This window comes from Lathamus discolor, chromosome 1 (genome assembly GCF_037157495.1).
Source record: "Lathamus discolor isolate bLatDis1 chromosome 1, bLatDis1.hap1, whole genome shotgun sequence".
In the NCBI taxonomy this organism is placed as follows: domain Eukaryota; kingdom Metazoa; phylum Chordata; class Aves; order Psittaciformes; family Psittacidae; genus Lathamus; species Lathamus discolor.
Genome location: NC_088884.1, coordinates 57,388,418 through 57,400,880, shown reverse-complemented (window position 1 = coordinate 57,400,880; position 12,463 = coordinate 57,388,418). Strand labels below are relative to the sequence as shown.

Here is a 12,463-nt window from a genome sequence, read left to right as displayed (position 1 = left end):
CCACGTGCTTTCTTGCCATTGCTCACTAGCCAACACACCCCCTGTGCAGTGTTTCGCCATGTGACTGTTCCTTTAGAGGCTGCCTGACAGCCAAGGGAGTGACTGAGTTTTCATGGGGTCATTCACACCACCCAGACTTTCCTCAGAAAAGTGATTTGCACCTAGAAAACAACCACCCACATGCAAGTCCTTGCTCCATTTCTCCATCATTCCGGAAAATGCATGCAACACTTTTGACCTTCCCGGAGGATGCAACTTTCTGTATTGTCTTCAACCTTCTGTAGAATTGCCTCTTTCCCCAGTGGAGAAGCTCCTTTTAATAGCATTTTCTAGCATTGCCTCTTCTTGGGTTTTCACCAACTTCATTGTCTTGCAGTCTGCTCCAAATGGGCTCTACCCCACATTCATTACAGTTGCAAAGGAGTTACCAGTAGTCTTTGACCTGTAATCTATTGTCCTATTAAAGATGGTCTCTACTAGCCTAATAACGATGAATTATTTGGTTGCTGCCACTCTGTCAGCCATCAAGACCCCTCCAGAACCTCATGGGTTTATACCATGCATCTCTGGAGAAAGATACCCAGGGTGTAAATAGTTTGTTGTTAAAAAACCAAACCAAACCCAAACACCAGAGTGCCTATACTCAAATTCCTGAAAGTATCCCATGTGAAACTTGAAAGAAGTCAAACTGATTTAGGTACTCTGCAAACAGAGCTCATATATTTAACCAAATTGTGCTGCCAAGCATCAGCTGGTCCATGATGACTGACAGTGTGCACGCTGCTAGCTCCCAGCAGAGGTGAGAAGAAAGTCAGTGAGCCTAAATCTTTCCCACTGGTGTTTAAAGCTGATGCTTTTTATTTCCTGTTTGCAGTGGCTTGAGACATGTTACCGCTATTGCATTGAAGCATGCCAGCTCTTTAAATTATTGCAACTCAGTCGTATATCTCAATTTGCTGCTAGAGAGCTGTAGCTTTTGAAGACAGGTTTGTAAGTGGTTGTAGAGCCAAGCAGAATTTTCCAGAATTTTCAGTTTTTTTGTTGAAGCAAACAGAGGTGTGCGATACTTGGTGGTTGGGTATTTTTGCAAATACCACCAGCCTGCTAAATACCTCTGCAAGTCTGAGCAGCTCAGTCAGTTTAGAATATGGGATGGGGCCCTTGATCACTTAGGATCTTTCTTGTGAAGATCTCAAGATGCAGATCTGAGTTCTCATTTGAGGAATATTGATGTTCAAGCTTAGCCTGAATCCATTCTAAAAATTAAGTGAGCAACAGAAAACAAATGTGCACTTGAATCCTACCTCTAAGCTCTGTTGTTAGTCCAGTAATTTGCCACCCAGATATCTTGGGGTGAATCTTTTGTGCTTTCTTGTTTTTGTGAAGGAGAAGGGCATGGTGTGTGTGAGTGTATGTGTGTGTGTGAAGTAATGATAGGTAATGGAACATAGCCAAAGCCATTAGGTTCAACTAGAATTTACTTGCTGGCCACACTGAGGTGAACATGCAGCCCTAGCACAGTGCAGTGCACATTGTATGTGCAATTCCAGTCAGCTGTCAAGAAGCCATCAGCTCCTTGAAACTTTTCCAGGGGCCGTGGTAGGGAGGATATTAGGGGTCTGCCATCCCCATCAGTAAGAGTTATATTTATAACACTGGAAATTTTCTAGAGCATAGTTACGGTAGTATGCTGCTGATTAAAAATAACATAGCATTGCAAATAATGAGGTGAAAGTAAAGTTTAGGGTAAATCATATCTCCGTGTAAATATTAGCTATAAGTTGCTATAATTGGAGAGTGTCTGTCCTGGGCTTCACATTCACGACTGTGACAGAGCTGAAGATTGACTTGCCTCTGCGGGAGCTCTATCCCCCCAGCTGAACACAGGGAGGGCCACTCCTGCCAGGACTAACAGCAGTGGCACAAATAAAGCCAAATGACTGATACTGGGATGCCAGATTCCTGCAGCACTCTCCCAATGGGGCCATGCACCAACCAACCAACTACCTCACAAACTTCCATCACAATCCAAAAGTGCCGGTTCAACAACAGACCCACACGTCCTTCCTCTCTTCCCTCAGATTTCTAATAAATTCCTGCCTTGGCCAAAAATATATCTCATTTTTCCTTGACAAATATCAGCTAAGTGAATGTTTCCTGATTTGAACCTGCTCCCACCAAGGCAGACCTCTCTTGCAGATGAGGTGGGGCCAGCTTTAGACCACCACCAATGTTTAGGCCAGTACTGCCCAGTGATTGCCATGGTGATGATTCACTGCTGACCTAGGGAGTCGCATCACCTTTACAGTTGATTTTAATGAAGGACTGCATAGAAAGAAAGCATGGAGATCTTTGGGAAAAGCTGGTTGAGAACAGTGAATTCAGCATGAACCATTAACCCAGTCTGTACAGGTTTCGTTGTTAGTTATTGCAGATTACACAGGATGATGGAAAAAGAAAGTAGTTTTTGGAATGCAGCAGTATTACCAACTCTGATCAACTGGTAAAATATGCCCTTGGGAGTCAGAGAAGGAAACTGAAGAAAAAGGAAAATGATAGATAGATAGAAAGAAAGAAAGATAGATAGATAGATAGATAGATAGATAGATAGATAGATAGATAGATAGATAGGACCCAAAACACAATTCTTTTGTTGTTTGGGTTTTTTTTTTTGTTTTGGTTTGAATTAAGGTTGTGGCATTTAAAAATCATTCTATGTACAGCCTTTCATTGTGAGTTGTGGAATTGTCAAGGAACTACTTACGTGGCCCCTTACTACCGTATTATCTGAGCACTTCCCCACATTATTAAAAGGCACAAAGCAGTAGAGCAGTATAATCTCCCTTCCCTTGTTCTGTATAAATTAAATTTAGAAAAGAAGGGTTTTTTTCTAGTGCATGCATGTCTAAGAGACTAAGCGTGTGTGCTTGTGAAAGATTATTGACGGAAAGGTGATGGAAGAACTGGGTTTTGTGAATTTGTGAGGGGAAAGATGACAGAAATTGAGACTTTCTATTTCATGCTCTTCTACAGGCCTCCTGCATGGTCCACGGAAAGTCACTTGTACCACACCGCACAAGGGGTTAGCTGCAGCAGTGTTCAGCATTGCAGCCAGCTACCTACTTGGTATCTGCAGCCATGGGTGGCTGGGCTACATATTCGACTTTGGGTGGGGGAACAGGGAAAGGAAGGCTTTTCTGCATTGTTCTCTGTAGGACTGGTAGGGAGAGTCTATAGTAAGGGCACTGGCAAAGTAAGCTCCGTTTTAGAGACAGTACAGGTTTCAGAGATACTCTGTACAGTTTGAAAACGGAAAAAAACATCCATAATGTTAATATCTCTAAGCATTTCAGGTATGCTCGTTAAATGTGTTACTCATATCCCTTTTCAAAAAGCATTTTATATTCTCATGTGGAACATGTCATCATCCCCATTGTAACACATTCCTACCCCAGGCAGACAGACTTGAAAAGGAAAGACGGGCTGACAAGAATCCACCTGTATCACCTAGAAGCTAGGTGTCTTTGGCTGCCTGCCTTTAACTACTCTTAACAAGTCATCTCTCAGAGGCTGGTTTTGCTTTCAAAGTAAAATGCAACTGTAAGTCCATCGTGGGGATCTGGACAGTTGAGCTATAAAACCCCTGTTGTTTCTGACAGCAGCAGAACCCCCAGCTCTGTGCAATTCACTTTACATATCTCATAGTTGCCAGTTATTACGCTGTGCTGTGCACACATACACTGCAAGCAGGAAGTAGGAGCAGCTCAGCTCTTGGCTTCTTCGATCTCAAGAGACTGCCATGAAAGTGAAAAACACTAAACTAAAACCTAAGTATCTGTTAGACCTTTAATTAGCGACCTAAGGAGTGTTTGCCAAGAGGAAATTTGAATTCAATTATCCAAATAGAAAGTATTTAACCTCTCAATAGCACTCACGTAATTACAATACTTGGGATTTTTTTTTTCAGAAGCCTTAAAAAATAAAACAAAAAGCAAATTAAAAAATGGTAGATTTTATATCGCATGGAGTATACAGAGGAAAGCTGTAACACTGCCCATGTTTTAGACGTATTAGGACAGAAAGGGACAGCCTCAAGCAAGGAAGAGCAGGTTGCAGGATTCTTGATTTCCCCAGTGAAAGAGCCAGCAACATCATCAGGGCCAATAGTGGTAGTTTTATGTGCATCAGTACAACAGTAAACACACAACTAAGATCAGCAGGTCATCTTATACAGCTTTTAATGTGATAAAGATGCTCAGTTAGTGCCAGAAGGGTTGGGATTCATGAGAAGAGGCTCTATATTCCACTGCCTTTTGCAAACATTAGTCTATTCCAACCAAGCCATTTCAGACTGCAGCAGCTGTTTCAGCCCTGATCCCAACTGTCCTTTCACTGAACATCCACCCAAAAGTTTCCAGAACTAGTCCCAAGGAAAAAAAAAATCACTATTTTCGTGTTCCTCTCTTCACAGACTGTAGGTTGCTTTGGGATTATGTTTATCAGCTGCTTTCTGACAGCCGGTACGAAAATTTCATCCGATGGGAAGATAAGGAATCCAAAATATTTCGGATAGTGGATCCCAACGGGCTGGCCCGGCTGTGGGGAAACCACAAGGTAAGGAAACAATGCAGTTTTCCTCCTGCAGCACTTCAGTTCTTGTAACATCATAGGATTCACTTATAAGCAAGGGGAATAGGAAGAAAGCATGTGCATATAAACTACTGCTGTAAAGTTATAATCTTTCATTCTATGCACATTAGAAATGTAAAGCATCCAGCCGCGAGCACTAAAACCTACCTTTCATATACAGAACCTGGTGGCTTGGTTTAAAGGCATTTACCTATAAATGCATTTAATTATAAAATTACAAGGAGTGCAAGAATTAACGGTCCTTCACTCTCAAGGCATCTCATTTCTTCCCAAAACCTGACACTAAGGGTGCTCTGATTGGATGTAGTCTGTATATTTTGTCTCAGTAGGAGCTTTCTGTCTATGTTCCTGTCTGCACCAACATCCAGATTTCACACGCTGTCCTGTGACAGACACTAAATGCTGCAGTATTACGTATTTTCTTTTAAGAGTGTAATATTGCTCTGTTCTCTGGAAAACAGTTACTGATTTTTGCAGTTTGGGACTGAGTATGTATGGATTACACACACACACACACACATATATATATATATGAGTATACATAGCCTAAAATCTTGATAAGGCCAAGATTTTCTCCTGTGACTCAGTGCTTACAAGAACATCTGTTTTAGAGGTCTTGAGCTGCAATACTGGGAACGGATTGTTCAGATTTTACCCATCCTCAGTGCTAATAATCAGGCCTTGCCATCATGTCTCATGTTGTGTGTCTAAAACTGAAGCTGCATGAGCCACTTGGGAAATACAGTGGCCTTTTAGTATATAAGAAATGGAAAAAGCACACATGGTATTTCAGGGGGCTTCCCAATGAGCAGAACCGATTTTGCAGGACAAACTTTGTCATTATTAGTAAGTAATTGCCACAGGAGCTTTTTATGTGGCCTCCCTTAGCAGAGTTGATGTGGCCAAGGCAAGCAGGGGAGGTCTGCTCTTAGGTGACATTTTAGACATGACAGATCAGTCTCATTTAATAAATCCAGTTCAACACTACAGTCTTCTGCCTGATCTTGGACTGTGCCAAGCCAAACTCCTAACATGGAGGCTCACAAAGCAAAAAGCGTGCTTCTACTAGTTTGCCATGTTTTGCCCATGGCAAGGCGGCTGGTTAATACTCATGCAATCATGGCTTTGCCAGTATAGTTGTCTCTCTGATGGAAGTTTTTTTGCCAGCATAGTAACCAGTGCTTGTTGTACCAGAAAAATGCTCTTCATGTAGACATAGCCTAAGGGACTGATCCTGCTATTCCAAGTCAGTACTACGGGGACTGCCCACACTGCCAGTGCCTTGTGACACTCAGTGCTCTGACTATGACACTCGGGTCAGCAGCTCCCAAAATGAAGGGGAGGCTCTGTATAAAAGCAGATGTACAACCTAATGGGCTTCTTAATTTACACCCGTATAACATGAGAAGAAGTAGTCTCTCGATCTCCACAGTGCTCTGTAAGCATTAACTAGTTAATGGAGGGGAATCCCAGAGGAACAGAGCTCTTGGCAGGGATTGCTGACAGATTCAGTCTTTTAGCCACTGTTCTTGTGCTTTTACAAAAGGTGGTTTTCATTAAGAACAAGCCTGTCACGTCCCACTTGGCATCAGCATCTCCCTCCATCTAATGGCTCCTCTTGTGGTTGACGAAGCCTTTTGTTATCTGTGATCCAAGAAAGTAGAAAAAAATCACTTGGAATTTTTGTTAGACTTCCTTGCTTAAATTGCCCTCAATGAAAAGAGACCCATAAAAATCTGGTGATGAGGGCTGGAGGGGCAGGATGGGCCTGCAAAGGAGTGGAACATGTAATTTCTTGAACCGACTTGGTTACTTTAGCTAGCTGTGATAGTTCTGCAACACCTTTTGGGGCTTAGGAAGATTTCAGTGAAACATCTCACCACATTTTTCCTTTTTCTCTTGAAAAAAACAGAACAGAACAAATATGACTTACGAGAAAATGTCCAGAGCCCTACGCCACTACTACAAACTAAATATTATCCGGAAGGAGCCAGGACAAAGGCTTTTGTTCAGGTAATTTTTTCTTTTCTTTGCCATGTCTTTCTACAGGCGATTAGTTTTTGAAGATGGAGAATGGAATTGTGTGTGGGACACTTCATCGCCACAGCTATAACACAGGAGACAATGGGCATACATTTGTAAAAGCTGTCTAAACCAGTGCTTCCCAGCTTTCAAGGCAACTGCACCAATTTACAGAAATATGAGCCTCTTTCAATGATCAGTGGAGTCAATAGAAGTCTTTTCACTTGCTTCAAGCAGGCAGCGCCATTGTTTAAGACCTTAGCTAAATGATTCATGATCTCAGCCAAACTGCTGGAAAAGCCACTCCAAACTGACTTCTCAAACACAGCTGGTGGTGAAAGCTAAGCAGCGATCAGGCATTTCTTCAAGTGTGTTGGCATCATAGAAGACAAGTGCTGATGACCATGTCTTCAGCAGTGCTGCCTACAAGGAAAAGAGGGACCTGTAGGAGTTGTTCATAAAACCTAATGCATTGGTTGGGATGATACAACCAAGAATTTAGGGAGGTAGTGTCTAAAACAGCATTAAAGCAGGAAGTTACTTGTATAAACTTGAGTGTGGCTGGCAGAGAGTGCGAGCACTCCAATTCTCTTCAGACAAGACCAACGAGTCCTGATGCGTACGTCTGACCCAAGGAGCACTGAACTCAGACCAAAGACTTAGATGCCATCAAAGTCACTGCTTTGATGTCAGTGGTCTGAAGCTAGTAATGTGCTTGGAAATGGTATCGATAGGAAGACAGTCTGTTTTCTTAAATAGATAACAGGACTGCATGAGCACTCGAGCTATCTACAGCTGAAAAGGTTTCTGTGGAATGTCTTGTTTATGTCAGCTCTTAGAAGGAGACTTAGATGGGGGAAGGAGAATGAAGGGAAGAACGAATCACAGGCAAAATCAACTGCATGATATTTTTGTGGAAAGTTAAAACAAGGTTGCTCCATCAGCAGCAGTACCAGGGGAACCTGTATCGCTATGGCCTTGTGTGAAGACTGCCGCCCTGGGGGAATTCTGTGATGCTGAACAGCGAATGTGCTTATCTTGGAGCCTCTCCTCCAGGGAGGGCACAAACACAACAGGAGTCTTCTCAACCAGCCTGCCTATTTTCTGAAAACCGTAGAAACTTAATACCCTTGGAGACCTCAGTTCCTCTGTCAGGCTTGCCCAAAATTGACCAAGAAATTCAAAGGTCACCAGGGAGCATAAAACATGAGCATATAAACCTCATTTCCTTTGGAAACTGGAAAAAAAAACAACAAAGCATTTTTTGCACAATTCCCAATAAAAACGTTTTGATGTTGTTTTCTTAGACCTATTTATATCTAAAGAGAAAAAGAAGAACAGCTGCAAAAAATCAAGCCATTAATGTGCCTTCCTTGGCTATTTCTCACAAGCATAGAAATAATAGGAAATGTGTCTATAAGTAACATGCAGACAGTTCTCTTATGCAGATATCTCTGCAGAGCTGTAAGTAAAACAGAGTCAGAAGGATTTCTGATAGGTTGCGTGAGTGTCTTCTGCAACAAAAGAGGTCACAGGTACTGTTTCTGCATTAGCTTGTCGTTCTGGGTTGATTTTTTAAATTTTAATCAAATGCTATTACAAATACTTTGAGTTCCTTGACATGACTTAAAACACAGAGCAGAAAGAACACCTGAAGCACTGCGGTACAATTCATATCAGCCCATTTCCCACATGGTTTAGGAAGCAGATCAGACAGAAGGTAGGGAGGGCAGTGGAATCACTCTCTGTTTCGATTTCCTCCTCCTGCAGGATCAACAAGACAAGCCCAGGGTTTAAATCAGGGCACAGTCTGGCCCGTAGGCTTTGGTGCATTTTCACTGTGTAACCAAGGACTGATTCACCACTTGTGTATGCTCGCTTTTGACCACGGTAACACCATTTATATCAGCAGCATTCTTCCAGCATACAAATGGGAGTGACACAGCAGTGAGTCACAGCCCTCTTTTTTTTTTCCCCCTAAATGCATACGTGCACATGGTTTCCAAAATTAGAAGGGGTGGCAAAAGGTTAGTTCCAGGCTGTGCTATGTATTTGCTGGGAGACTTCAGATTCTTCAGTCAGAGACCCTCAGCTTCATAAACTCAGAGGCAGAAGAGGAGGCAAGTCTTGCCCACGAGCTTCAGCAGTGGTTTTTCTGGGTCAGTGGTAGTAACAAAGCTCCTGTCTGTTGGTTTTGTTTTCACTGGGGCAAGGATACCAAGCATATTATCAACCTGAAATAAAATCAGCTCCTCTGATTAACACATTTTGTACTGCTGGATGTTAGCCAGTGTATCGTTAATGGAAGACTGTGAATTTTTTAACATGTCCAGCATAAACATCTTTCATCCTAATTTCTCCAGAAGTACTTATGAGTTAGGAAAATGATTTGTGTTTAAACTAGGATTTCATCCTTCCTGTGCCACGCTCTCTTCCTATGCTATTAAATTCAGAAAGAAAAAGCAGAGCTTTTCCGTGCTATCTCTCGGCAGTAGTACACAAAAGCATCCTGGCAAAGATCAGGACTGCAGACTTGATCTGCAGGCTGGTGGATGTCCTTTCCCATTTCCTACTGCTGCCATGCCTCCCCAGAGGCAGTTTCTGTTTCTAGCCCCATGCAGACTCACTGCATCAAGACATTAGTGCTGGGAGCCATGGCATTCATTTACAGAGGATGCTGCTTCATTACAATTAGGCTTGCTACAATTACACAGGAAGAGACTATCTTTGTTCACAGTTCCCTAGCCCAAAAGGTTTTTCTTTCAGGGCTTTTTCCATTTCCCAGAACTTGTTCTGACTTGGTCCTTGGCTTTTTCCACCAGTATTCCTTTGGTGTTTCATATTCTCTTCAGTCACCTACATGGAAGATAGCGCAAACCCGTAGCCCTCTGCTTCTCCACACCTTGGAAGTGCTTTTGCTGTGAAATATGCTGGCCATAAAGGTCTTGAATGGTCTGTCTCCAGACACTGTAAATGAGTGTAGCTGTGGCATGCTAGCATCTTGCATGATAACAGCAGACAGTACAAGGGAGAAAAAGGAAATACCTTTTTTTTTTTAAGGACTGTGGGGTTTGGTTCAAATTTTCAAGGAGCAGGGGTAAATGCATGTGAATTTTTTGGTTTCCTTTCAAGGTGCAGAGAAGGGAAGGCACCAGTGGGCTGGGGAGAAGCTGGGAAATACTTAGGACTGTTCATCAGAGACTGTATTGGTAGGACAAGGGGCAATGAGTTCTAACTTAAACAGGGGAGAATTAGGTTAGATATAAGGAAGAAATCCTTCCCTGTGAGAGTGGTGAGGCACTGGAATGGGTTGCCCAAAGCAGCTGCGGCTGCCCCACCCCCGGCAGTGTTCAGGGCCAGGTTGGACGGGGCTTTGAGCAACCTGGTCTGGTGGGAGGTGTCCCTGCCTGTGGCAGGGGGTTGGAAGTGGATGAGCTTTAATGTTCTTTCCAACACAAACCATTCTGTGATTCTGAGATGATTTGAGGAGCTGTAGAGATATAGATGTTCATCAACATCTTGATGAACATGAAAACTGAGACCACTGGGAAATCACATATTTCTCTGTTTTGCAGGTTCATGAAGACCCCAGATGAGATTATGAGTGGCCGAACAGACCGCCTTGAGCACCTTGAATCCCAGGAACTGGATGAACAAATATACCAAGAAGATGAGTGCTGAAGGGAACTGGTGCACCGCCTCTGTGGGTCCATGGGAGAAACATCTGCCCGGATGCCTGGCACGGTTTGGGAGGCGAAGCAACAACACAGAAGCAGTACTCGGGGTCGCCGCTTAGCTTGAAGATCATGCAGGACCTGAAGCACCTTAACAAAACAAACTAGCAGGCTGAAGTGGTGCTGGCAGAAAAGTAAAGGGGAGAAAGCCTGGACTTACGCACTACTTCACTGTTCCTACAACGTCTCCCTTGAGTTCTTTCTTTCTTTTTGGTTTGTTTCAGTTTTGGGGTTTTTTTTTTTGTTGTTTTTTTCCCTAATAAACATGCAGTTTGACTTTCCTTATCTCACATAGGACAAGACGTCAGATTATGCTTTTTGTTTTTTAGAAGGCTTTCCTATGGAAATAGAGTGCTCTTATTTTCTGTGCAAGTCCCATGACATAACACCGCATAAAACGATAGCAACACAAGAAGGGATTTGCTCAAGGGTTCCAGTTTGCTTGGATCAATTTACATGTGCTGCCACTGGGAAATGTGTTGAAGCTACCAAAAGAATTTACTATACATACCTGTCCAATGAAGAGGAGTCACCCTTCATGTGTAGGCTGGGATATCATCCCAGCATAGCTTGGGCTTGTGAGCTTTGCAAGTGGCTATTAACTGCTGGAATACGGACCAAAACCAATCACCTAAGTGCTCCGGGGAGGAGAGAAATAAATGTGACAAACCTCTGCAATAGACTGATGTTGACATTTTCCCTCCCTCTAGCAAGGAAGTGATAGAATGGAGCGGGAGGAGGGAGGGCAGGGACAAATACGTATATATATGTGTATATATATAAGCATTTCATATATATATATATATGTATATGTATGTAACCCCCACAATATTGATGATATATCCACAATGCAGAAATTCAGCTCAATGCTTTTTCTAAGAAAGTAAAGGCTGGAGCATCTGTAGTTACAAAAGGGAGGGGTGTTTCTCATATCTGCTAGCAGTTTTGGGGTGAAAGGTGAAGGACTGTTCCTTACATGGTAGGAAGAAAACAAAAGGGACCCATAACATGGTTTGTGTTACTCAGAAACCTCTTCAGGGTCATTCTGTGCTGCTGGAGAGGTAGGTGATTCACCAATCTGAAAACTGATGGTAGACAACTAGAGACCAAATAGCTGTACTTCTATCTTGTAATTGATTTTGGCTTTGTTTTGGGATTTGTTTCTTTTTTCATGCATCCCACTACCTTCCCTCACCCCACAGCGCTGCCATCAAGGGAGCTTGTCTCAGCTTGCCCATTTCTGACATGATTTAAAAGCCAAGGCAAAAAGAAGCCCTACAGCCATGTTGCTTTCTTGGGTTTGGGTTTTGTTCAGGTTGCAAGGTGCCCCAGTTTTTACAGCCCTGATTTGGTTTGCTGCACCGAGGGTGATTTGCATGAGGCAAGGAGCTGTGCCTAGTTTGGTCACAGGAAGCTCGGCAGTCCTTGGTGCCCAGTACCAGAGAAACTACTGGGTTTTCTCATTTCACATTGCTTGAATCGCCGTGACAGGAAAGCCTGTGTTATCCGGCGATCCGGCATCGGTGGTCCTTTTAATGGAAGGAAGATCTAGCAGCAGAAGTGATGCTTGCAAAGAGAGAAGATGTGTAGAGAAACTGTAGGAATCACATGGTGTCTAGAAAAAAGCACATCCATACCAGTTCATTAAAACCAGAAGGCTTCTTTTGTGGGAACACACATACTAGACATGGAAAAAAAATCAATGGGCTAATCTAATGCACTCTAAACCAAAAAACAATGTACATTCCCATAACAGAGCTTTTATCAGCTATTAAACCAACACAACATTTGATCTCACCACATATGTAACAAGAGGGTTTATCCAGGAAAAAACGGCGCTGAGCAATGAGTAGTGTCCCCAGTGTTTAAATACAGATAGTCCAGTCTCACAGGAGACTTAATACTGAGTCACAGGTCGTGTAAAGAACAGCTTTGTTAAGGCTGTAGATAGGCATCATATGAGGAGAGATTTCTCAGAGTGAGTATCTGATGAGGAAGGACAGAGTGTACATCCCTCCATCAGCCTTTCCCAGCCACTTCTTTTCTCTTAAATCACG

At 42.9% G+C, this 12,463-nt stretch overlaps 1 protein-coding gene across 3 annotated transcripts in view; it reads left to right on the top strand.

Moving 5' to 3' along the window:
- ETV6 (ETS variant transcription factor 6) overlaps window positions 1-11,084 on the top strand; it is a 137,191-nt gene extending 126,107 nt beyond the window's left edge. For all 3 annotated transcript variants that reach the window (XM_065672593.1, XM_065672588.1, XM_065672599.1), the window contains 3 exons: window positions 4,472-4,614; window positions 6,563-6,663; window positions 10,248-11,084. In XM_065672593.1, coding sequence (XP_065528665.1) covers window positions 4,472-4,614; window positions 6,563-6,663; window positions 10,248-10,353 — 350 coding nt within the window. In that variant the 3' untranslated portion in view covers window positions 10,354-11,084. The remainder of the gene's footprint in view (window positions 1-4,471; window positions 4,615-6,562; window positions 6,664-10,247) is intronic.
- Window positions 11,085-12,463: the final 1,379 nt, after the last annotated feature.